Here is a 25,718-nt window from a genome sequence, read left to right on the forward strand (position 1 = left end):
AGTTAGAAAGTTTTTCCTCTGCTTATTATTTTCTGAAAGACATTCTAGAGAATTGGTATCACTGTTTTCTTTAAATATTTGGTAGAATTTACCAGTGAAATGTTGGGGGCCTAGAGATTTTCTTTTTTTGGAAGATTATTAGTTATTGATTCCATTTTATTAATAGTTATTGGCATATTCAGAAGATCTTTCTTCTTGAGTTTTGGTAGTTTGTCATTCAAGGAATTGGTCTGTTTCCTTCATGTTATCAATTTTGTGGGAATAGAATTCATTGTATTCCTTTTATTATTCTTTAGATATCCAAGTGATCAGTAGTTGTGATTCTTTTCATTTCTAATATTAGTAATTTGTGTCTTCTCTGGGTTTTTTTTTGTTAGCCTCACTAGTGGTTTGTCAGTTTTATTGGTCTTTTCAAGTAGCCAACTTCTGGTTGTACTGCTTTTTAAAAAAAATTCATTTCTTGTTTTCAGTTTCATTGATGTTTGCTCTTTTATTTATTTTTTTCTGCTTCATTTGTGCTTTAATTGCTCTTTTTTCTCTAGTTTCCTAGGGTGGAAGCTTAAATGATGGATTTAAAATCTTTCTGGCATTCTAATATTCATTCAATGCTCTAAGTTTCCCTCTAAGTATTCCTTTCTTTGTATCCCATAAATTTTGATGTTTTGTTTTCATTTTCACCTAGTTCAAAATATTTTTAAATTTATCTTGAGATTTCCTTGACTTGTATATCATTTAGAAGTGTGTTACTCCAAATATTCCAGAATTTTCTAGCTTTCTTTCTGTGAATGGCTTCTAGTTTAATTCCATTGTGGTCTGAGAGCATACTTTGTATATTTTCAACTCTTTTACATTACTAATATGTGTTTTATTGGTGAATGTTCTTGTGTGAGCTTGAGAAGAATGTGTATTCTGCTGTTGTTGGATGAAATATTCTATAAATGTCAATTATATCTAGTTGATTGATGATGCTGTTCAGTTCAGTAGTATTCTGAGTTTCTGCCTGCTGGATCTGTCAATTACTGACAGAGGGATGTTGATGTCTCCAATTATAATAGTGCTTCTTGCAGTTCTGTCAGTTTTTCTCTCAAGTATTTTGACACGCTTTTCTTTGGTGCAGACACATTAAGGATTGTTATGTCTTCTTGGAGAATTGACACTTTTCTCATTATGTAATGCCACTCTTTCCTCCTGGTGATTTTTCTTGTTCTTAAGTCTGATATTAATATAATGATTCCAGCTTTCTTTGAAAGCATGGTATATTTTCTTTATTTCTTTACATTTATCTATTTGTGTCTTATATTTATGGTGGGTTTCTTGCAGATAACATATTTGAGCTTTGTGTTTTTTTAAATTAATTTTTCTCTTTTTTTTCCCCCACCAATCTATGGTTATTCTCCATGAGCTTTGTTTTTAACCTACTCTATCTATCTTTTAATTGATTTCTTTAGACCATTTGCATATAAAGTGATTATTTGATACAGTTGGATTGATATCTACCATATTTGTGTCTATTTTCTAATCATTGAACTTGTTCTTTGTTTCTTTTCTTATCTTCCCTTCTTTCTGCCTTTCTGATTTGAAATGGGCTTTCAGTGTGATTTCATTTTCTCCTATATCTTAACAGATGAATTATACTTCCTTTTAACTTGTTTTTAGTCATTGTCCTAGAGTTTGTAAATATACATGTACAACTAATCTAAGTCCAGTTTTAAATAACACTGTACTGCTTCATGTGCTGATATACTTATATTAGAGTATTTTTTACTACTCTTTCCTAACCCTCGTAACATTGCTGTCATTCATTTCACTTATCTATATGCTATAATCACTCAATTTATTGTTAATATTATTACTTTGAACAGTTATCTGTTAGATCAGTTAAGAATAAAAGAATACAAGCTTTGATTTTATCTTCTTTACTCCTTCTCTGGTCAGAGAGACCACTGTCTTTAAGTACTACTCTTTAAGTATATTCTCTACTCTTAAATAGATTCTTAGTGGAATCTTAAAGATTCCACTACTCTTTAAGTAGATTCTTATTTCTGATGTTTCCGACATACATCATTTTCCTTCTCTCTGGAGGATTTCTAACATTTCTACAAGGCAGGACTATGCAAAAAAAAAAAAATTCCCTCGGTTTTTGTTTTAGGATGTATTTTTGAAGGATGATGTCAATGGATATAGAATAATTCTAGGTTGGAAGGTTTTTTTGTTTGTTTTTAATATTTTAAGTATTTCATTCTACCTTTTCTTGTTTGCATAGTTTCTGATGAGAAGTCCAATGTAATTTTTATCCTCTTCCTCTATAGGTAAGGAGTTTTTTCCCTCTGCCTTTTTTGAAGACTTTGTAATTTTTTGCAGTTTGAATATGCTATGCCTACATGTAGTTTTTCTGGAATTTATCTTGCTTGGTTTTCTTTGAGCTTCCTGGATCTGTGGTTTGGTGTCTGTCATTAATTTTGGAAAATTCCCAGCCATTATTATTTCAAATATTTCTTCTTCACCTTTCTTTCTTCTGCTTCTTGTATTGCAATTATGCATATATTATAGCTTTTAATTTTCTTAGAGTTCTTAGTTATGCTGTTCCTTTTTTTCCAGTTTGGGAACTTTCTGTTAACATATCTTCAGGTTCACTGATTCTTTCCTTGGTACATTAATCCATCTGTCTTGCTTGTCTGCTTTTTCCATTAGTGCCCTTAAGATATTAATCATAGTTATTTTAAATTCTCTTTCTGGTAATTCTAAAATCTGTCATATCTGAGTCTGATTCTGATACTTACTTTGTCTCTTCAGATTGTGTGGGTTTTGGCCTTATTTAGCATGCTTTTCAATTTTTTCATTTTCTTTTTTTCACATTCCCTTTAATCCAATATCTTTAATATAACACTCTTAAATATCTCTGAAAAGAAGTTAACTAAGAATCTCTTCTTCCTTTTTTACTTCCTCTCTCACAACCTCTTGTCTTAAGTGATGTTATTTTCCTTCCAGTTAATATTTGTGAGGCAGTCACTAAGAATATTCTAACTTCCATTTATTCTCTCCATTCTTCTCTCATTTGTTAGCTCTATCCTTTCTACATTGTTGCAACACATATTTACATTCTGTTATGTCATTTTTATCTTCATAGTTAGTTTTAGTTCTATAGCTAAATGTTTTGGGTTCATATGGCCAGATCTTATGCTGAAGCTTTTCAAGTCATTTCTTGAATATGTATAGTTTGTTCCTTGGTAGGTTTCTCAGGAAGGGCTCAAGGAACACGTTGTTAACTATCTATGACCTTAAGCTTGAAGGACAGTTTGACTATATAAAGTCCTAGGCTTGCATTTTTTAAATCTGTGTTTCCTAAAATTTTTTGTTTTATTCTATTTGGGTATGATCATACTTTTTTATTATATTTGGGTATGAAATACAGTCATGTGTTTCTTAACATGGGATAGGTTCTGTGAAATGTGACCATGGTGGTTTTCTTGTTGTGTGAACATTATAGAGTGTGCCTACACCATTATATAGCTCCATTATAATCTCATGGGACCACTGTTGTATGTGCAGTCGTTGACTGAAATGTTGTAATGTGGTGTATGACTAGCTGTTGTGAGGTTTTGGACAGTATAATTTACTTATTCTTATGAGTGCCTTGATATTTTTACCTGGATGCTCAAAGAAGTTAAGAAAAGTTTTTAAAGTTCCAATGGTTTGTATTAGGAGTATTCCGGGTTGAATTTCCCTAGTGTACCATCATCTATCCTTTCATTATATAGATTCAAGTTTTGTTTTAGGAAAATTTACTTGAAGTACAGTTAGCAATATCTGTCTGGTTCCAGCTATGTACTTTTTTAGATCAAGTACTTACTGTTGCTTTGTTTTGTATCTGTTTCATTATTTTCACTAACTTTCTAACCTGTTTTTCCTTTATTGGTCCTTTTTGGGGGTGGTTCTTTTTAATGGGGGATCTCATTCTAATGAGGGAAAACTTTTCTCCCCTATGTGTGAGTCTTAATAGCTCTTCCTGTCATCTGGTCATACTGTTTTTGAGCTGTTCTAATTTTGACTTATTGCTGCTTAATAAAGTGTCAACTATTTTCTTAATTTCTTTAGATTTTTTTGAAATAATAACAATTTTCTTCTTCTTTGTGACCACATTTTTCTCAAGTGTTTTTATTGTCTGTTACAGCTTCTTAGTGTGGACTTTGATTTTATTTTTTAGTGTTTAAACAAGTTGTTTTAAAGGAAGAAATTCTGTAGGAGGATGGGAGACACTAGTTTTTGAGCTTTGTGGCTCTAGGCTTTAATTTGTGAAGTATTTTTTAAACATCAGATTTTTTGAGATGTAGTAAAGCTTTTTTCCTTTATATCTGTGTTTTCCAGATATTTTACTTCCTGAAGAGGCCTATTTAAATGTATTTTGCTGCTGTGGTACTTTCCAAGATCTGTGTCACTTGGACCTCTGCCCACCTAGAATACAAATCTTTCTTCTCCTGTTGGAGTGTTCTCATTCTTTTTGCTTTGTTTAGGTTTTTTTCTGTTTCTTGCATTTTCTCTTCAGGGTGCGTCTCTTTTTGTGAAAGAGGATATTGGTGGGATACTTCTGCAATACTCTTAGAGTTTAGAATCAGCACTTTTTGAATGTTCTCTGGCTCCCTAGAAATTTCTGGCCTTCTTTGCACTTATCTATATCTTGGGGCCTGTGAAGGACATTATCTGACTTTACCTGATTCTCAGATTTCCTTGGTCAGGGTATTTCCTATTGCCAGGATTTGAACTTGTTGGTTCCTTTGTGAAGAGTAGACTTTTGCTTCATTTTTACATGAGTGGCTCCTTCTAATTAGTGTAATTAGCATTTTTTAGAGAGGTAGGTTTTTTTCTTTTATTGGATCATTCCTGCCTAAAAGAATTCTCCTGCCCTGTCTCAACACTGTTTATTTCTTTTATAGGACTATAAAAGCACAGCCTATGATTATCTTGTTTCCAACTCTACTTATTTATTTTCTACTTCTCATTTGGAGTTAGCATCTCAAGTGGGAATCCTGTCTATCTTATATACTATGATATTCCAAGAGCCCAGCATACTATGTGGCATAGAGTAGGACTTAGTAAATCTTTGTTTAATAAGTAACTCCAGCAAATAGTAGAGTCTCCTCCTTACTATTATGCTGCTGTCTTAAAATTGGGAAGTTTTTTGGAAGTTAATTTAAACCTCTACAGCTGCTGTCCCCAACTTCCAGGCCTCGGACTGGGATGGGTCTGTGGCCTGTTAGGAACCAGACCACACAGCAGGAGGTGAGTGGTAGACAAGCCAGCAAAGCTGAGCGAGCAGAGCTTCATCTGCATTTATAGCCGCTCTCCATCACTGGAATCACTGCATAAGCTCCACCTCCTGTCAGATCAGTGGTGGCATTAGGGTTTCATAGGAGCGTGAACCCTACTGTAAACTGCGCATGCGAGGGATCTAGGTTGCTCCTTATGAGAATCTAATGCCTGATGATCTGAGGTGGAGCTGAGGCGGTGTTGCTAGTGCTGGGGAGCAGCTGCAAATACAGATTATTATTTGCAGAGAGGTTTTTTGCCTGTACAATAAATGTAATGTGCTTGAATCATCCAGAACACTCTTTGCACCCCCCTCCCATGAAACCAGTCCTTGACGACACCAAAAAGGTTAGGGACCAGTGCTCTACAGTGTAAGTATAAGTGATTTTGGGGAAAGCTAAAATTTTTATAGTATATTCTAACTTTCTATAGCTATAAATGTTTAAAATTGATTTGAGTCAATTCTTATTCTATATTTTGAATTATAGTTTTTTCGTGTATACTTTTTTGTGTCTCCTACATTTTACGTTATGTACATTTTTTAATGTATTAAAAATAGATTATAATCCCTTTGGACACAGATACCCATTTCTGTACTGTAGTGGTATTACTCCAGCAGTGTTCACACCTAATGGAAGCTCTGTTATAATTGATTGATTTTGTGTTATCAGTGACAGCTATGTAGGAGGAAGATTATACATGATATGTTGAATGAAGGATGTGAGGGCTTTTCATAGAATTGTAGAATGTTAACAGTGGTGCTTCCTAGAGTTGTGCAGTTCAACTACCCTGATTGGAGCTGGAAGAAATTTGAGATTAAAGAATTCAGCCTTTCCTTTTATACTGCAGGTAAAGGAATTCAAATCCTGAGAGATTATGTGATGGATTATCCAACCAGTTAGTGGTCAAGCTCCAAGGTCTTTTTATGATTTCTAGTAGAAGTTGATTTTTTTCTAGATATATTTTATCAGATCATTCAACAAAAGGGCACTGGTTTTAGAAGGGTGTTTTAAACTATCGAGGAAAATCAATACAGGATTGAATCCTTTTACGCTGTTTTAAATACGCAGCTTGACTGACTCTTCTTTGTTAGAGGTGGCTTTCGAGTTATCAAAAGCTTTCAATTTGGCCGGGCATGGTGGCTCATGCCTGTAATCCTAGTACTCTGGGAGGCTGAGACAGATGGATCGTTTGAGCTCAGGAGTTTGAGACCAGCCTGAGCAAGAGTGAGACCCCGTCTCTACTAAAAAAAATAGAATGAAATTAGCTGGACAACTAAAAAAAAAAAAAAAAAAGGTGTGTGTGTGTGTGTGTATATATATATATAAATAAATAAATTAGCCGGGCATGGTGGCCCATGCCTGTTCTAGTTACTCGGGAGGCTGAGGCAGGAGGATTGCTTCAGCCTAGGAGTTTGGGGTTGCTGTGAGCTAGGCTGACGTAGCAGCACTCTAGCCCGGGCAACAGAGTGAGACTCTGTCTCAAAAAAAAAAAAAAAAAACTTTCAATGTAAAATTGGCTGTACTTACTGGTAAGTATCCTGAGCAGCCATGATCAGAAAAAAATGTTAAATACTCAATTTTTTGCCCAATTGCTGTGTTTATTTTTAAATATTCTTAGGAGCAGTAATTTGAAAGGTATTGCTAAGCAGGCTTAGGGTTTGAACATATTTAATCAAAAAAGATTTTTAATTTGCTGACTTGAACCCAAATTGTCCAATAAATTATCTTCTCATGATGAATTTTCATAGTAGTTCCTGACATTTAATTTGCAGTATATATAGATATAGTACATTGGAAAATATGCAAAAATAGAGATACAACTTGGAAAAAGTTAAAACTATATTTCATTTTTCAATTACCCATATATGTTTCACTATAAATTTTTATATTATAGTTCTAAAAGAATTTAATTACTAACACCCTTGCTTTATAGTCTGTGTCTAAAGACTTAAACTGTTATTCATTTTTATTACCTTCAGTTTTCATCACGCAGTGGTAAGCATGAAAATGTACATTTTAAAATTAAATTAACCTGATGAAAATAGGAAGCCATTTTAGTCCTTAACTCATCTCTTTCCTTTTTCAGTTCTTTGTGACCAGTTCTCAGTTACTATTTGCATTTTAAATGTATTTTAAAACAGCAGATATTTAATTTAACCCTAGTAGATAAATCTTATTATTTGACTTGTATAGTTTTGGTACTGAATTGTGTCTTGTATAACTTTCTTCTTTTCTTTCTATCTATCTATCTATCTATCTATCTATCTATCTATCTATCTATCTATCTATCTATCTATGTATGTATGTATGTGATATAAATAGTATAAATGAAAGTCATGGGGTTCTTAGAAGAGTGTTTTGGTTGCCAGAAGCAGAGATTCCTGGCAATTGGAACTAAAAAGCCATCAGTTTCTATTCTCTGTTCCCTGGTGTGAATGGTCTCTCAAGATATCTCTCTCCTGTTTCTACCTCTGCTACGTATGTATCATATTACTGTTTTATTCTTTCCCTTATATCTCTTATTCTTACTTTGTATATCTTTTCTCTATTTCATTGGTTCTGTTTACTTATACATTTTTTGTCTTATAATTTTATTTTCATACTGGCCCATCTTATCTCTTATCATAGGGGATAGCCTAGATTAGCTATCATTGAGATAGTTATAAGGAAAAGTCAGGTATAAAACATCATTGCCAATGATTGTTCCTTCAGCAGAGGCTGTGGATGGGATATTTTCCCTTCTAAAAACGAGGGATGGTGAACTGGTGTGTCATGATTGATGTATGCAGTATGAGAGGTTAATGTCTCCTGCTTAAGTACTGAGGATTAGAAAAAGAAAACACTATCTGTGTAACACTAGTGATGATAGGTTTTATAAGTTCTTGGAAAAAACACAAGGAAGGATAGTAATGAATGTGTTTTGTCTGCTGTGGTGATAGGCTCTATTACTGTTGGTTGAAGGGCTGATGTTAATAGTCACTGCCCTAAAGTAGTTTCTCATTGGCCTTGGAGGAGAATGGAAATAGGTTGATGGAAGGAATATTGTGGGGAGAGAATTAAAAACAGTATAGAGTTGACTTTATGTATTGAGATATGTACTGTCATTAAGCCTTTATTACCTTTTTTGTATTTTTCTGTGTCTTTAAAAAGATGCAAAAGTTGATCCTGATTTGATCATCTGATGGCAATGGAATTAGTTTGCTGCAAATGTGGGCAGTGTGTTGTCATCTGTATTCTAGAATACTTGTTTTTACTGCTTGTATAAATAATATATGTTTATAATAAAAGTCTGAACATTATGACAAATATAAGAAAATAAGTAAAATTACTTTGATATTTAGCTTCATTTTAGGCTTGCATTTGTACTTGTTTTATATAATTTGATATAAATTGGATGATACCATAACCTACTTGTTCATATAATTATATACATACATATAAAAGGGTTTTTTTAAAAACAATAATAGAATTATACATGCTTCTCTGTATCTTGTAGTGTAGATATCCCTTGAGGTTCTTTATAATGGTAGTATAATATTCCATGATATATGTTTTTATAATTTAATCATTTCCTTGCTATACCAAAAATGCTGCATTAAACTTCTCTGTACATGTGTCCTTATGTACAGGTGATTTTATTTTTGTGGGATAGATTTTGAAATGAGAGTGCTACATGAAAGAATATGTACATTTTAAATATTCATGGACACTAGTTTACTTTCCAGAAGGGATAGGGTAATACACTTGTTCACCTTTTCTCCTTTATTTTCTGATAATTAGCAATTAATATCATCAAATTCATGGGTGAAAAAGGATATCTTACTGTTTTAATTTCTTTTTCCCTGACACAAAACACAAGAATTTTGAGATTTTTTTTGTCATTGTTTGTCATTTGAATGACTCTTTGGTGACTTGCAGTCTGCTTCTTTTCCATTCTGTTCATCTTATTCTTGTCAAGTATAATATTTTTCATATTTTAGAAATCTTTATTAGTCATATGAATTAGAAACTTTTTTCCCCCAAACTATTGCTTATCTCCTGTTTTTCTTTAAAATATATTTTACAATGTAAAATTTGAAACTTTTTATATAATCAAATAGCTATTTTTTCTTTTACAGATTCTGCATTTCTTGGCAAAAGATCTGAATACTTTAGGTTGTACATGTTGGCCCTTACATTGTCTCCCTAGGATTTTTATGTGTATTTAAATCTTTAATTGGAATTAATTTGTATTAGAGAAGGGTTAGCTTATTTTCTTCTGATGGATATTCAGTTGTGTAAGTATCATTTGATAAATGAACTGTCATTTCCCATTGAATTAAAGTATCACTTTAATTTTAAATTTCCATTTACACTGGGATCAATTTCTGGGTTTTTATTTGTTTCTCTGAGCTATTGGTTTACTCCTGTACCAATCCTTTCTGTTTTAATTATAGAGGATTTAAGGTGTTTTTTAAAAATATTTTTAAATCAAAATATTTTTTATAATTTTTAAGAAAAGTTTTTACAAGTGGTGAGATTATTTCCTCTCATTATTCTCTTTTATATATTTTCTTGGCTCTTTTTATATATTTATTTTCCCATACAAACTTGTCATTTTTGTATACTCTTCTGGTAAAACTTTCCATACCTCACATAGTCAGCAGTCCAGCAGTCTTTGTGGCTTTGTTATACCATTTCCCATATTGTTGGTTCCCTGTGGATTATCAGGAGATGCTTCTCAGCAAGTAAATATCCTCAGCCGAGGGCAAGTTCTCACCTTCAAGGCAGGTTAGCTCTCTTGAAACTCTAATGGGGTAGGGAGACTAGCAGATTGTCATAGGAATGCTTATGCAGTTGATGCCTTTCTCTTGGAGAGAGAGGTATTCATGGATCTCATGGTTCTTCTCTTAGGATTAAGTTTTGTCAGGATTCTTAAAGTTCTGATCTTAGCCTCTGTCTCCTGCTGGGCTCAGAAGAGGTATTTATTTGGCGGTGTTGGGACTAGAGATCAACAGGGATATATTTAAGCTTCCATCTTTCCAAAATGACCCTAGGCTTCCCTCACTCCATTTCTGGTGTGTATTTAAGTTCTTTTTTATTTTCATGTTGACTTAGTTTGAGCTTTAAGTTACAGGTAAACATGGGGTTAATATAATGTATACTTTAGTGGATCCACTTTAATTTTTCTTGTTTGTGCTATTTGTTCATATCATTATCAAATATTTATTAAGTACCTTGTATATGGCAGCATTTAGGCCCATGAAAATGAATATCACCCAGTCCTTGTCAGCATTTTGCAAAAATTTTCATTTCTTTCTTCTTAAAATACTTTATTCACTTAGTATTATTCACACTTTCTAGGTTTTCATTTTTCTTTAACTTTGGCCCTCTTCAGTCTCCTTTGCTTGATTTCCTTTTTTCTGGACACCCTAAATGGTGGACCCCAATAGCTTAATCAGTCTTTAAGCTTCTCTTCTGTAGCTCCATTTCATTCCCTAAAGTCATCTCACTCATTGTCATGGCTTTAAATAGTATTGATATAATTACCTTCTCTAAAGAATACATTTTATTCAGCCCTGGTATTTTCCTTGAATTTCATTCAACCTCAGCTGTCCAACTGCCATATCTCCAATGGGCTGTCTAATGGACATTTCAAAATTCACAGGATGAAAGCATCCATTGACTTTACATTTAGTAGTCCATCTGCTCATTTTTTAGATTATGACATGGCTAGCTCCCTCATGTCATTCAAGCCTATTTCTCCTTTACTTTGTTTTTCTTCATAATCCCATTATTCCTTACCACTACCTCACTACTACTTGACATTATACAGTTGTTTGTTTATTAATTTTTCAGGTTCTGAGAGAGGTTAATATCCTTTTTTTAAATCAATTTCTTTTCATATTTACTGTGGTTTTGCTTTATTTTTATTTCATTTGATTCATTACAACACACAAGTTATATCATAATCACTTAAACTCTATTATTTTATAGTTAATTATTTTCACCCAGTTATTAATACTTTTTGCCTTATATTTCCCCTAATTTTACAAAGTTTGCATTTGTCTTATATATCTTTTATCTGTTGTGAGTCCCCTTGTTATTGTATGTGTGCCTTTCTGTAGATTTTAATGGGTCTACTCATTCACCCAATGCAAAGGATATTTTACTGTGTTATTTTAGGTGACTTATATGTATGGCTGTATTGATGCTTGGTGTTAATATTACCATTTTATTTTAAATTTTTTGTTTTTAATGTTTCCTGCATTTATTTAATCTGTTATTTCCTGCTTTTGCTATATGTTTTTTTGTTGTTGATTTTCTGTCTCAAGTAATTTAGAAGGTATGTAATATGTTTTTATTTCTATCTTTGTTTAATTTTAAACTTTAAATAGTACTCTTAAACATCTTTTTTCATCTTATCAGCTTTAGAAACATTATTCCTTTCTAGGAACTGTGAAAGATAAAGGAACTAACGAACTTACATGACATCTTACCTTCCTCTCCCCAGATTTATTATACTTTGTGATTTTTGTTGTTCCACTTTATCATAATGTATAATGATACATTTACAGTTAAAATGTATTAGTCTTTTTTCCTGTTTTATAACATTCATATTTCTGATTTTTTAAAAAAAATCCTGTTCTTTAGCTTTTCAAACATATTTCATATCTTCATTCTGTGTTTTATAACTTATGCTTGGGAATAATCTATTTTTCTTATTATGAAAGGAATATGTGTTAATTTAGAAAATTTGAAAAAAAATGCAAAAAGGCACAAAGAAAAAAATCACTTGTAATTTCACCCTTGATAACTATATTAACAACTTAGTATGTGTTCTTTGTCTTTTCTTCCTGTGTGTGAATTTTATATTACTTACAACACTTAATTCTTCACATACATGCTATTAACTACTTTTCCCTTTTACTTATTGTGTAGTGAAGATTTTCCTGTGACATTAAAGTTAGGCTGTAGAGTATATAATGATTACATAGTATCTGTAATTTATAAATTGTGCTTTGATGAATGTAGATGACTTATGTTCCCTAGATTATTTTTCAGGTAAAGTTCTAAGCACTAGAATAATTCTGAGGCTATATCGAATGGTGATCAAGAGCATGGACTTTGTAGTCAGATTGCCTTGGGTTCAAATCTTAAGTGTGTATGTTTAGGCAAATTAATTTATCTCTCTGTCTCAATTTGTTAATCCATATACTTTGAAGATAACAGTTTATACATGAAAAACACTTAGAACAGTGTCTGGGACTCGGACACATTGTTATTGTCATGGTTGTTGTCATTATTGTCATCATTTTTATTTAAAGGATATGCATATTTGGAATGTTTTTGATATATTAAAATTTTCTTTTGAAAAATTGTATTAGGTTATTAAGTATGAAATGTCCGATTTTCTTAAGTACTAAAATTGATATCTCTGACTTCACTTTGACACTTTCTGTTTTATTTTTATTGTGAAGGTACATCGTCAATCTTTCAAATGCATGTTTTGCCTTGTGATTATCTTTCACATTTTTTAAGAGCAATTTTTGTCAAATCATGGGTAAGTCAAAAATGCGTATTATTTTCGAATATGAGTTTGGTCACAGAACCAGTGCAGCCCAGACAGCTTGAAGTATTAGCGAAGTGTTTAGGAAGGATGTGGCTAATGAATGCACAGTATGTCGATGGTTTGAGAAGTTCTGTTCTGATGATGTTAATCTTGAAAATGAGCCATGTGGGTGACCTGAGTCTAAGGTTGATAATGAGAAGCTGAAAGCTGTAGTGGAAGCGAATCTATCTCAACCTATGCATGAATTAGTAGCAAGGTTTGATGTTACCATTCCAACAGTATTGGACCATTTGAAACAAATCAACTAGGTAAAGAAGCTGGATAGATGGGTTCTGCATGAATTAAAGGAGCCTCAGAAGAGAAATCGTCTTGAAGCTTGCCTTTCTTTATGTCATGACATAAAGGTGAACCATTTCTACCCTGTATTGTTACATTGGATGACAAATGGAGTCTTTTTGACAATCTCAACCGTTTGGCACAATGGTTGGTTAAAGATGAAGTGCCAGAACACAGTCCAAAACCAAATACTCATCAGAAACAGCTAATGGTGTTTGTTTGGTGGTCCCATGCTAGTATTATCCATCTATAGCTTCATGAAACCTCGTCAATCAATGTTTAGGATGCTTGCGATCAAGCAGCTGAGATTGGTTGAGACAGGCCAATCCTTTTGCAAGACAACACTCGACCACATGTTACACAAACTGCTGCTCAAACTACAGAAGATAGACTTGAAAACTCTCTGTCATTCACCATATTCACCACACCTTGCACCAACTGACTACGACTTCTTCTACGCTTTGGACCACTTCTTGTAAGGAAAAATAATCAATTCTCAACAAGCTGTGGAAAGTGTTTTCGAGATTTCATTGCCACTCGCGCACTCACTCTCCAGGCTTCTCTGCTAGCATAAACAAGCTACTGTTAAGATGGCAAAACTATGTCAATAATTAAGGAACTTATTTTGATTAATTGTACTGTTTCTTGTTTGAGATATAGTAAACTATTCTTTTGATTCGAAATTGGACAATTCATATTTAATGACCTAATAATTTACATTCCTAGTAGCAAAACATGAGAGTACTATTTTACTAGCTCTGGCCAACAACTGATATTGTTAATATATTATAATTTTAAAATGTGGATTTTTATTGAGGGTGTGGGCCCAGTTTTATAAGGGTAATATATATTTGTCTTAATTTCCAATTTTTAGTTACTGTTGATTTTGAATGTTTCAGTTTTACTTATTCTTATATGGAGTGTTTATACATAAGTGTTCTTTAAATATTCAAATTGTAATTGACCCTTTGTATTTTATGTTGCCTTTATTCTAGTGGGTTGTTTACCTTTTAATTTGCTTTGAGGTTTTTAATTATTTACCTTTGCAGAATGTATGCATACAGGCCGTTCTTTTTCTTATAGTCTGCTTAAAAAAATTCATTCATTCATATACTTGTGATAAAAATCTATTATTTGTGATAGTATAAAGAAATCTATAATTTACTCATTTATTAGGTATTTTGCCAAGTATAGATTTAATTTTTTTAAATATACTTTTTTATTTCAAAATAATTCTAGATTTATAGAAAAGTTGCAGAGATAGTAAAGAGTTATATTATATGCCCCTTACTCAGTTTCCCATATTGCTAACATCTTATGTTACCATGGCACATTTGTCACAACTAAGATACCAACATTGCTACATTACTATTAATTCCACATTTTATTTGGATTTCACTTGTTTTCCTACAGCTATTCTGTCTCTGACTCAGGATTTCATCCATGATTCCACGTTATATTTAGTGTGAAATTTAGAATTATATTCCATATAATATTTAGTTGTCATGTTACTTACTCTTCTCTGATCTATGGCAGTTTCTCAGTCTTTCATTGTTTTTTTATTATATTGAGAGTTTGGAGTATTGTTCATATTTTTGTTAAATGTTCCTCTATTTGGATTCCTCTGATGTTTTTCTCGTGGGTAGACTGGGGTTATTTATACCAATATGGACTTATGGATATTTTGTTGCTTAAATTTTTTCAACTTTGGCCAGTCTTTCTTCCATTGTTCAGGTTGGCTTCTCTGTGTCCTTTTGGCTTGACTTCCCCCACCTTATTCCCTCCCTCCCCAGCACTTCTTTCTTTCTGGTATAAGATGCTCAGGTTTATCTTCTGTATTCCTTTCCCCAGCCCTAGAATCAGCCATTTCTCCAAGAATTCCTGCTTGCTTTTTGGTATGTAGACACAGAGATCAGGGTGCTGGGTGTGCTCATATCTGTGGCTGTCACTGCTTCCAGTCCACCTCAGTGGAGAGAGCAAGAAAATACTATTTGTGTCTGTGTGTACACACACATCTATAATTCTATTTTTTTTTTTTTTTTGAGACTGAGTGTTGCATTGTTGCCCAGGATGAAGTGCAATAGCATGATCATAGCTTACTGCAATCTCCAACTCTTGGGCTCAAGCAATCTTCCTGCCTCAGCCTCCCAGATAACTAGGAGCTTCCCAAAGTGCTAGGATTACAAATGTGAGCCACCACATCTGGCCTATACTGTTTCTTTATCTATCTATAGCTATATTAATATATAAAATATATTTCACATTAAGTGAAATATATATTATTTCACATTGATGTCTCTGACTCTAGTACCACAGGGTTCATTCTGACCTCCCTTCTCTTGCTTATCTGTATCTTCCCACTACAAAAGTGAGACACCAGGCTCTCACATCTACTTATTCGTTTACTTATTTGTTCTACCCCAATATACATGTAACGTGTTTCAGAATTAACCCATATCCCTGCGAAAAACAACTTTACCAAATAAAGTGGTGTTTATGTACAGTTCTATTTGTCTTAAGCCTTATAGTTCTGGTGAAATCTCCATCTTCTAAAGTTACTTATGTCAGTTCCTTTTTTCACCCATAGTTCTGCTTTTCATGGTATGCTTAAAAGGCTATCTTGCTTCAAAGATTGACTTTACGTATATATTATATGTTTTACGTATGTTTTATGTTATATATAATGCATGTATAATTTATATGTGTATGGAATGTGGCAGTATAGTATAAATGTATACACTATAATACATATGTATATATTTGTGGTATTTTATTGCTTTGTTTTTACCTTAAATTCTTAAATATATATATCTAAAGTTCATTTTGTCACTTAATGGGAAGTAGAACTTTTTTTTAACAACAAGTTGCCTTATGAAAATATTTGCTTTTCTCCATTGTTGGAAATGCCACCTTGATCACATTTCAAAATTTTATATATACTAGAGGCTTTCTGTGTTGATGCTTCTGTTTTATTTCCTATTCTTATTCAAGTTCCAAACATTCTGTAACTTCATAATTTTAGCATCTGGTAGACTATTCCTCTTTTACCTATTCATGTTCACTTATTCTTTTAGTTAATTGCTACAATTTCCTTTTCTTTATTTCAGAAACATTTTAGTGGATAAACCAAATGACCAGTCTTCAAGATGGTCTTCAGAGAGCAACTATCCTCCCCAGGTAAGATTATATGTAGCCCCTGATACTGTTTAGAAGTCATCATTTAAATTGGCACTTATTTAGCTGATATCATTTATCTGGAATCTAATATTTTAATATTCAGTCTGTGAGATTGTGAGGTAAATTTTTATTTCTTCTTTTTTTGTTTAAATTTTGGAATAATTTTTATTTCATAGGCAAATGCATTGTGGGATTTGATGAAACATAGACTTCTGTCTACGGAAACATTTAAAATCTGACTTATATTTTTTCTGGAATACTAATGATTTAAATTTAAAACTAAATTTCTTGATACTTTATAAGGAAAATGTTAACTAAGAAGAACTGATTAGGGTCTGTTGTTCTGATGTGAGTAGAGGTTATGACCTCTGTTCCATTTATACTCAGTTCATTCTGTGAATGTTTAAGGAAATGTTAGTAAATTGAACTTTGGATCAATGATTGCCTTGTAGGGAAAATAAAGTTAATATGGTTTATTGGTTGGACTATATTTTGAAGACATTAGATTTTATTAATTTCTTTTTTACTTGTTTGCTTATTCAGTCATTCAGAAATTATTTAATAAGTACCCATGGGATGCTAAACTATAGATATTAGGAATACAGCAGTGAATTAAATATTGTCTCTCCTTTTGGTGAGCCAAGAAATACCCTGAATCAATTAACACTTAATGTGATAAGAACTAGAGTAGACATTATCTGAAGTTTTTAAAGTTTAAGAAGACCTAATTTATCCTGGAAATAATAACATGAAATCCATTTTTCTTTAGTGTAATTATGACCCAAATGTAACTGGAATTCCATGTGGCCAATCTCATTCTGACCAGAATTTTTGACAACATTCTGGTCAAAAAAAAGAAAATAATTGAAAGCAATTGCAATTTTTTTTTTTACTTAGTTTTATGAGAAACTGCCATGTTGGGAAGAATAGGTATAGTTTTAATATACAGATATGTAGCAAAGAGTCTTGCACTTGTAATGGTTGTGAGCTGTAATACTTATTTCTAATTCTTGATCTAAAAGTTCATAAAAAGACTGAAATTTTTAAAAAAATACACACATGTACATAAAGCTTATGAAAGCTGAGACCCTAAAGCAATTCATTATCAGGATAATGATGAAACAGAAGAAATCCCCACTTCCAAGGGACTGTGGGGAGAGTTGCATTGGCACTGAGTAGGGGAAGGGAAACTGGAGAAGAAAACCCATCCCTGAGAAGTTAAAGCTGTGTGTTGGTCTTTCTTTGTTCACATTGGGTATTCAAATGCTCAATACCTGGCTATCTATGAAACTTCTAGGTATGACTTTAGTTTAAAGTGATTGTGGATGAATAGTGCTCTTAAGATTCTCAGCAGAAGCAAATGCAGATCTTCTCTGGAGATAGTTGCCTTCATTCATAGGCCTCATGTAGTCTCCACAAATCATTATTCAAGCAAAGTGAGTGGCATACACTCAGAGACAACTAAACATACCAGGAAACAAGATAAATTAAGAATTAGCAGAAACAATAGACAGTGGAAACCCACAGAAAATTTTAGATACTGAAATTAAAATCACTAGAAGATACTGAAATTAAGTCAACTACTTATCATATTAAGGAAATAAAAGATATCTGCAAAGATTAAGAGACTACAAAGTGATCTAGCAGATTTGAAAAAGAACCAAATAAAATATAATAAAAATCAATTTTGACCAACCTTCCCACTAAGGGCAAAAAGAAAAGATGATATAGTAATGAAATGTAGGGGGCGGGGGAGAATGAACAGGAAAAAAAAACAAAAATAACAAAAAATATTTTTGAAGGTAGTGAATTGAAAACAAAGTAGTAAAAAGTGATGGAGCCAAGATTCAGGAGACTGAATCCAAAGATGGATTCAGAATGGGAATCCCTCTATGGAAATCCAGAGAGGAGAACCACTTTTGGTACCACATTTCCACCAAGTATCTCAATTCATAAAGGAGTGGTAAGAGGTTGAGAAGCTAAACAGCACTTTTGCTGTTTTGCTAAACAAACTTTTGGGGCCAGGGAGATAAAGATTAGAAGCTGGAACCTGGAGTGTAGTAGGTGGTAGACTCCTCCTGCTCTGGGTTAGGACCATGAAGAGGTGTGAGGGTGAGCCAGAAATAGTCTGGCCTTCATAGGGATTAAAGCCCCAGTTTCGGGCTGGGCGCAGTGGCTCACGCCTATAATCCTAGCACTCTGGGAGGCCGAGGTGGGCGAATTGCTCAAGGTCAGGAGTTTGAAACCAGCTCTGAGCAAGAGCGAGACCTGGTCTCTACTATAAATATAAATTAATTGGCCAACTAAAAAATATATAGAAAGAAATTAGCCGGGCATGGTGGTGCATGCCTCTAGTCCCAGCTACTCTGGAGTCTGAGGGAGAGAGGATTGCTTGAGCTTAGGAGTTTGAGGTTGCTGTGAGTGAGGCTGATGCCACGGCACTCTAGCCCGGGCAACAAAGTAAGACTTGATTTTAAAATAAAATAAAATAAAATAAAGCCCAGTTTCATATTATCTTAGTCCTTGAAACTGAATTAAAATAATCGAGAATTGGTAATATTCTGAATGACACAGACCCTGCAACAGAAGATATATTTCTTCTGTAGGAAGCTAGTATCCTAGGCATCTAATTATTTTTAGTTTTTCATATTTGGTATCTGTCAAATATAGCAGGGCTTACAGATAATGGGGGTTTTAGATACAAGTTTTAAAATAAATGCTCTTACTATGTTAAAGGGAAAAAAGGAAATGAAAATTAATATTGAAAATTATGGCAGAGAACTGGAAATTATTTAAAAAAAAACAAAATAAAAATGAAAAATACAGTACCCAAAATGCAAATTGCACTTATAAGGATGAAATAAGAATGTTTGCAAAAACACTTTCTGTATTGTAATGTACTTTATGTAAAGTGACAATATTATTGACAGATATTGCTGAGAAAATAATTGTGCCGATAACATGGCAGACAAAAAATTATTCACTTTTTTAGTTTATTCTAATAATAAGCTGCTCCCTGACCTACTTAAGAGGGTACTCATGATATACAAACTAATTCTATTTAGTTTGGAAAAAGGAGAAACCTTATTCCATAAAATGTTAGGACCTGTTTGTATTTCTCCATATTTGTTTTGAGTTCTTCAGAATTCTTTTCATGGTTATATGGTAATTGTAAGGATTAGGATGCATGTGGTAGCTACTTTGCTGCCCTAAAACTGTGACAAGTATTCTGGTTTCATGTACAGTTGATTCCAGTTATTCATAGTAGTTACATTCTGTGAAGTTCCCATGAATGATGAATTAGCAAATACTGAACCATTGCTTTTAGGAGAATGCAGGGATAGGTTCCTGTGAGCCTTTGGTTACAACATTTTCATCAGCTAATCAGTATATAACCTTGTCTTATGTTTGTTTCTGTTTAAAGACACTTTAATACTATATATATGTATATAGTATATTGCATATATACATTAAATATGTATATTTAATTTATTTTCATTTAACTCAAAGCCTACAGTACTATATACTCCTATCAAAATGAAGTTTATTTGATGCCTGTGTTTTCTCTGTAAGGCACACCATACCCTTCTTGTGCTTAGGAGCACTAGACGGTACTTTAGCATTACAGTTGGGGACTGTTTTAAACAGAAAAATTACCAAAGGAGAACACACAAGAATGAAGAATATAGCACTAAGTAGACCTTGAAAAGGACACTTATTTATAGTGTGAGAGCTAAAACAAGAACGCAAAACATTGCCATTTTGACCTCAGCTAGGAGCAGGTGCATTGGGTGATTGAAATTTTTTAATAGTCTGCATATGTCCAGGAAGGAGGTGGAAGCCTTGAGTGTTAATTTGGGGGTTACAAATAAATTTAATGAGTGGGCCAGTTTTCCAATATGGAATCCACAAATCATGAGGATTAATTGTACCTTAACTAACAGTTCATTTATCATGTCTCCAACAGATCTGAGAATCAGAAAGAAAGAAATAGGCCTCTGAAAAAAGATTGTTGTGATAAAATTTTAAGATTAAGAGCTTCTGAGGGCTTTCCCTAGAATCTACTTTGGATATAATGTTATTCTGTTTGGTTAGTTATTTCTTCACATTTCAGGTACTGGAATCAACTTGGTGCATGGGGGTCATGCCGTGTTTCCCCAAAAAGAAGACAGAGTTTTATATTTATTTTTCTTCAAGAAGACACCCTAGGGCTTATTTTCAGGGAATGTGTTATTTTTTTTAAGTATGGTACAACAATCTACATTTATTCAAATATAGTTAAGTCGTCCTTTTCTGGAACATCATCATAACTCTCCAAACCCTGAATTCATCCTGAATTTCTTGCGACTCTATTTCCTTTAGAACCATTGGCCCCAATCTCTCATGTCGAGCAATAGAGCACTCATTAAATGAGCAGCTCTTATCCATGTAACCTGCTTGGAGTGCATTGGTAACAACACTGTCAGTGATTTTATCCCATGAATTCTTCACCCAAATCACAACCTCTTGCAGGCTACGCTTCTCAAAGTTTCCACGCTGATCTCTTGTCGTTCTATTTTCAATGTAGTCATTAATTTCCATGCATAAATGGTCTTTGAATGGCTTGTTTATTGCAATATCAAGAATCTGCAGATAGGCAGTCATTCCTGCAGGAATCATTATTTGATCTATTCTGCTCACTGCAAGGGAGTTCTTCATGTTTTTAGCATGGTGAGTGCTGAATCCCAGACTAGCAGACCTCTTTGGCCATCTCGCAAAAACAAGTGGCAGCATTAAATCAAGCCACTTCCTTATAACTGCTTGTGTGCACCAGGCTTTTTCAGTTTCAAGAACATAAATGTTGGAAACACGTTCAATCTTATCTTTCTTGCTGTTAAGTGATGATAAGAGGTGTGACTTTCTTCCCATCCAGACCAATTGCCAAAATACAGGTAAGCTTTTGTGACCAGTGGAGGGACCCCTCTGTTCAATTGTCATTTGGGCTCCTTGACCCATAAACACTGCAGTTTCATCCATAACAATCATGTTGCAAAGTTGGTATTTATAAAAGTTGATGTCCCTCAACAAAGGACTTGAATGCAAGTGCTCACTTAATAACTTCAGCATCTTTCAACTTAAACAATGTTGTCGATTTTCTTAGAGACAGTTCATATCACTGAAGGAAGCCATCCAGCCAGTGTTGTGATGCTTTGAAATCTTCTGGGGATATTTCTAATTGTGGTGTCATTGCAAGGGCAAATCTTTGAATATCAGCCTTGTGCACAACCAAAGCTTTTGCTCTCCTGTCAGCAATCCATTCACCAATCATGTCTTCCAGCTCGGGAAATAAAGGTTCCCGACATGAACCACACTTGCACTTCTTAGCATTTCCTCTGTCCACATGTAGACTGAGGTTATCGTATTCCACCTGCCATTTTCGGATCATTCAGATATCCAACTTCTCTTTGCAGAATGCTGTAAGATTCTTGCCCTTGGAGTCCTCCACAATTTCTTTCTTGTACTCAACAGAATAACTCTTTCTTTTTGCACTCATCTTGTCTAGGGGTACAGATACTCAGGAAAAGCAGAGATAGGCTAGCAAAGCTGATGTGTAAGTACTGGCTTATTTATCAGAGACCCAGTGAGCACTGGGTCCAGTCTGCACAATGGAGCAGAAATGATCTCTCTGGGCTCAGGAGACTGCTTGCTGAAGCTTTTCCCCTATTGCCTGGCATTTGTGTGGGGTGAGAGAGGCCCACAGTGCTGGGGGTAAAATGGCAGCCACAGCTTTTCTTCTTCCCCCTGAGGACGCACAATACCTAAAGCGGAGCATTGCACTCCTCACTTCACTGAGGAGACTTTCCCCTCAAAGCTTCAGCTTGCAGCACACACAGGATGGCCGGGACCTGACAGGGGGAGCCGACCTTGTTGGTGGGGCTGCGCGCACCTTTCCAGTCACCTCGGGGATAGTAGCTGTCACAATGGGGCAGATGAGAAGGGCTGCTGGTTTTCTATACTGCTCTGCGACCAAATGCATGGGTTGTGCAGATACGCTGCGTAGCTATGCCCATCACTAGGTCTTATTTTCAGGGTAGGGCTTATATTGTACAAATACTTAGAAATCCTGCTAGGGCTTATTTTATGGGCAGGTCTTATTTTGGGGGGAACACGGTAGCTGCAAAAGATTAACAGCAGGGTGACAACTGACAAGGTGTCATAAAAGAAAAGAGAAAAATCTAAGTAGCAAACAAAAAATTGTAATATTTAGGAGGTCTGTAATGTAAGGATAGATAGATAATACTATATATTTCAGTAGTTTTTAGGACACTGTTGTCTAATAAACTTTCCGAAGTGATGGAAATGTTCTATTATCTGCACCATATAATGCACTAGTCACTAACTACATAGGGCTCTTGGGCTCTTGAAATGAGGCTAGTGCAACTGAGGAATGAATTTTAAGTTTTATTTTAATTAATTTAAATAGCCCTATATGGCAAGTGGCTATGTATTAGACCACACAGATCTAAGGCATCACTGGATTAAAATACAGTGTTTGATGTTCATAGTGTCTGTCAGTAAGAAATGTTAATTATGTTTAGTATATACAGCTTAAAGGACAAGGAAGTTAATGGTGCAGGTTATCTAGAGAAAGGTGGAAATCAAACTCAAAACCACTCAGCCACTCCTTTTCTTTCCCAGAATGAGGGAAAACTGCATATGTGTATGCAAAAGTGCTGGGATATGTAGCATTTTTGAGAATGGCATACCAGAGTAAATGATCCCTAAACACATCTCTCTAAATCTCAAGAATGTAGATGTTAGGGTATGTTAGGGTATAGGTGAGGTGAATAGAACTCATTTTCCTAAGAAAACTTTGTCTACCCAAAGGCATGGAGTAAACCTTAGAAGTTGATTCTGCTTTTCACCAACAATGTCTTATATTGTATTGCTTAACTTCCTCAGTTTTCCCAGAGTCTTTGCTAGAATAAATAAGATAACAATGATTTTTGGTTCTTGTCCTTACTTTTCTACTCATTGAGGTTTTGCCGTTTATTATTTCACAGTTTCTGATGGCCAGGGATCTGAGTGTCTTAGCTGGGTGGTTCTGGCTCAAGGTCTTTTTATGAGATTGCAATCAAGTGTGTCAGCCAGGATGGCAGTTTTTTGAAGGCTTGACTGAGGCTGGAGGACCTACTTTCATGGCTCTGGCAGGAGACTTCAGTTCCTTTCTGTCTGTTGGCAAGAGGCCTTATTTCCTTGCCATGTAAGCCCCTATGCAAGGCGTTTGTGTTTCCTCATGGCATAGTAGCTGACTTCCTCTAGGGCAAGTGATTTAAGAGTGGAAGAGGCAGAAGCCTTTATATAACCTGGCCTGAGGCCTGTTCAGTTTTTCTCAGTCTTTTTTTTCTTTATTCTATTGCTCTATTTTCAGGTTCACCTATTTTCTCTGCATGTCCATTTGGCTGTTAAGTCTATCCAGTGACTTTTATTTCAGGAATTTTTTTTTTTTTTACTTTTAGAATTTTCATTTGTTTCTTTTGTTTCTAATTCTCTGCTGAATTTTCATTCATTGAAAACATTTTAACTTCATTGATGATAGTTATGATATATAGATGATGGTTAAGATATATAGTAGTTGCCTTAAAACCCTTGTTTGTTCTAATGTCTGGTTTGTTTGGGATTGGACAGGAATGATTTTCTTTTCTCTTGAGAATGTATTCCATTTTCATGATTCATCATATATTGGGTAATTTTGGATTGTATCTTGGACATTGTGAATGTTAGCTGTAGAGCTTCTGGATTCTGTTATTTTTCTGCAATGAGTGTTGCTTTCTTAGTAAGACAGGTAATTTTCTTCTTGGGTGATAGCTGCTTTCTCAGGTTAGGTGTTTTGTCTTTAGCTGCTGCTTTAAGTCTGTTCTCTGCATATATGAGATCAGAGATACGGGTAACCAGAGTTTGGTGATTCCCTCCCCTGGTTCTTTCCCTTCTGGGATTCTCCCACTCTATTCAGCCTTCATGGTTTCCCTACTTTACTCTTGTGGTTCCTAGGCCAGAAAGGTTGTGGGTTTTCTGCATTTGCTCCTGCTGCTGTTGTGTCTGCTCTAGAGTGCACTTAGCCCTATACTAAAAGCTTTGGAATTGGGAACTTATTTCATATCTCCATGGCTCTTCTTTATCAAATGAGAGTGCGCTTCTCACCAGAGTTTACTTTTTTCACTCAAGTATTCTGAACCTTCAGGTATTTGCTTTTTGTATTATTTCAAGGTTTTCAAGTTGTTTTCTTTTTTGGTCTGTAGGTTGGGAGACATTTAAAAGAATAACAATACCCATTGCTTCAGGGATTTGGGAAGAAGGGTACCCATACATTCTGGTGAAAATCTGAATTGTTACAGGCTTTTTGAAATGTAATCTGGCAAGGTCTATTAATGTGGAAAGTATACTTGGTTTACCTAGTGGTCCTTCCTAGGACTCTACCTTTTAAAAGTATCAGTATGTTAGGATGTTAGATGTTACACAAATATTTAATGTAGCAATTTTTGAAGGATGTAAGTCTGGGGGAAAAAGAATACCTATTTACATGAGAATGCTAGAATACATTTTTCAGGGAATATTACCAGCCATTTGAATAAAATAAACTGCTGTATACCAGTTAAGTTAGAAAGATTTACACTGTAAAGTGAGAAAAGCAAGATGTAGAGAAGCATTTACAATAAGATCCTACTATTCTGACCTAAGTAATGACTCTCCCTCCCCCCTTGCCAATGTGTTTGTGTGTATGTATAAATGTATGCATATACATGTTTAAATTTGGTTTTGGTGCAATGAACTCAGGTCAAGATATGAATAGGCATATGCCTGATTGTTAGAATTGATTATTTAAGAGAAGAAATGAAAGGACCAAAAAACCCAAAAGAACTATTTTCATTTACAAAGCTATTCCCATTAAAAAAAAGAAAACACCAAATATATGGTATACCAGTTAACATAAAGTATGCGTCTGTCTGAATGTGTGCATAAAGTTAAATTGAATTATCTTCAAAATGGCAGTGGTAGTTGTGATTTGAGGATGGTGAAATTCAGGTGATTTTGAATTTCTCTTAAATTTCTTATGCTTTTATCTCCCTTTTGATTTTCGTTTTAAATTAGGATTTGTAGTTTATAATAAAAATTAAAGCCATTTTTATTTTGATGGGGGCAGATATTTTGATACCTAATGAGAAAACATCACTGTTAATTCTGAATCATCTGTGCTGGTAGAGAATAAATGTAGCATAAATGAAAACTGCATAAAGACTTGTACTGATAGTCCTAGCTAAGGCTCTAAAGTTAGTCCTACTACCACTAGCTCCCCCATCACATTTTCC

The 25,718-nt window shown here is 34.1% G+C and overlaps 1 protein-coding gene across 1 annotated transcript in view; it reads left to right on the forward strand.

Annotated features, from left to right (window-relative positions):
* MKLN1 (muskelin 1) overlaps window positions 1–25,718 on the forward strand; it is a 149,777-nt gene that overhangs the window by 18,407 nt on the left and 105,652 nt on the right. Inside the window, exon 2 of the mRNA XM_012739731.3 lies at window positions 16,302–16,371. Within this exon, the coding sequence (XP_012595185.1) occupies window positions 16,302–16,371 (70 nt within the window). The remainder of the gene's footprint in view (window positions 1–16,301; window positions 16,372–25,718) is intronic.

The sequence above is a fragment of the Microcebus murinus genome, chromosome 9, assembly GCF_040939455.1.
Source record: "Microcebus murinus isolate Inina chromosome 9, M.murinus_Inina_mat1.0, whole genome shotgun sequence".
Lineage (NCBI taxonomy): Eukaryota > Metazoa > Chordata > Mammalia > Primates > Cheirogaleidae > Microcebus > Microcebus murinus.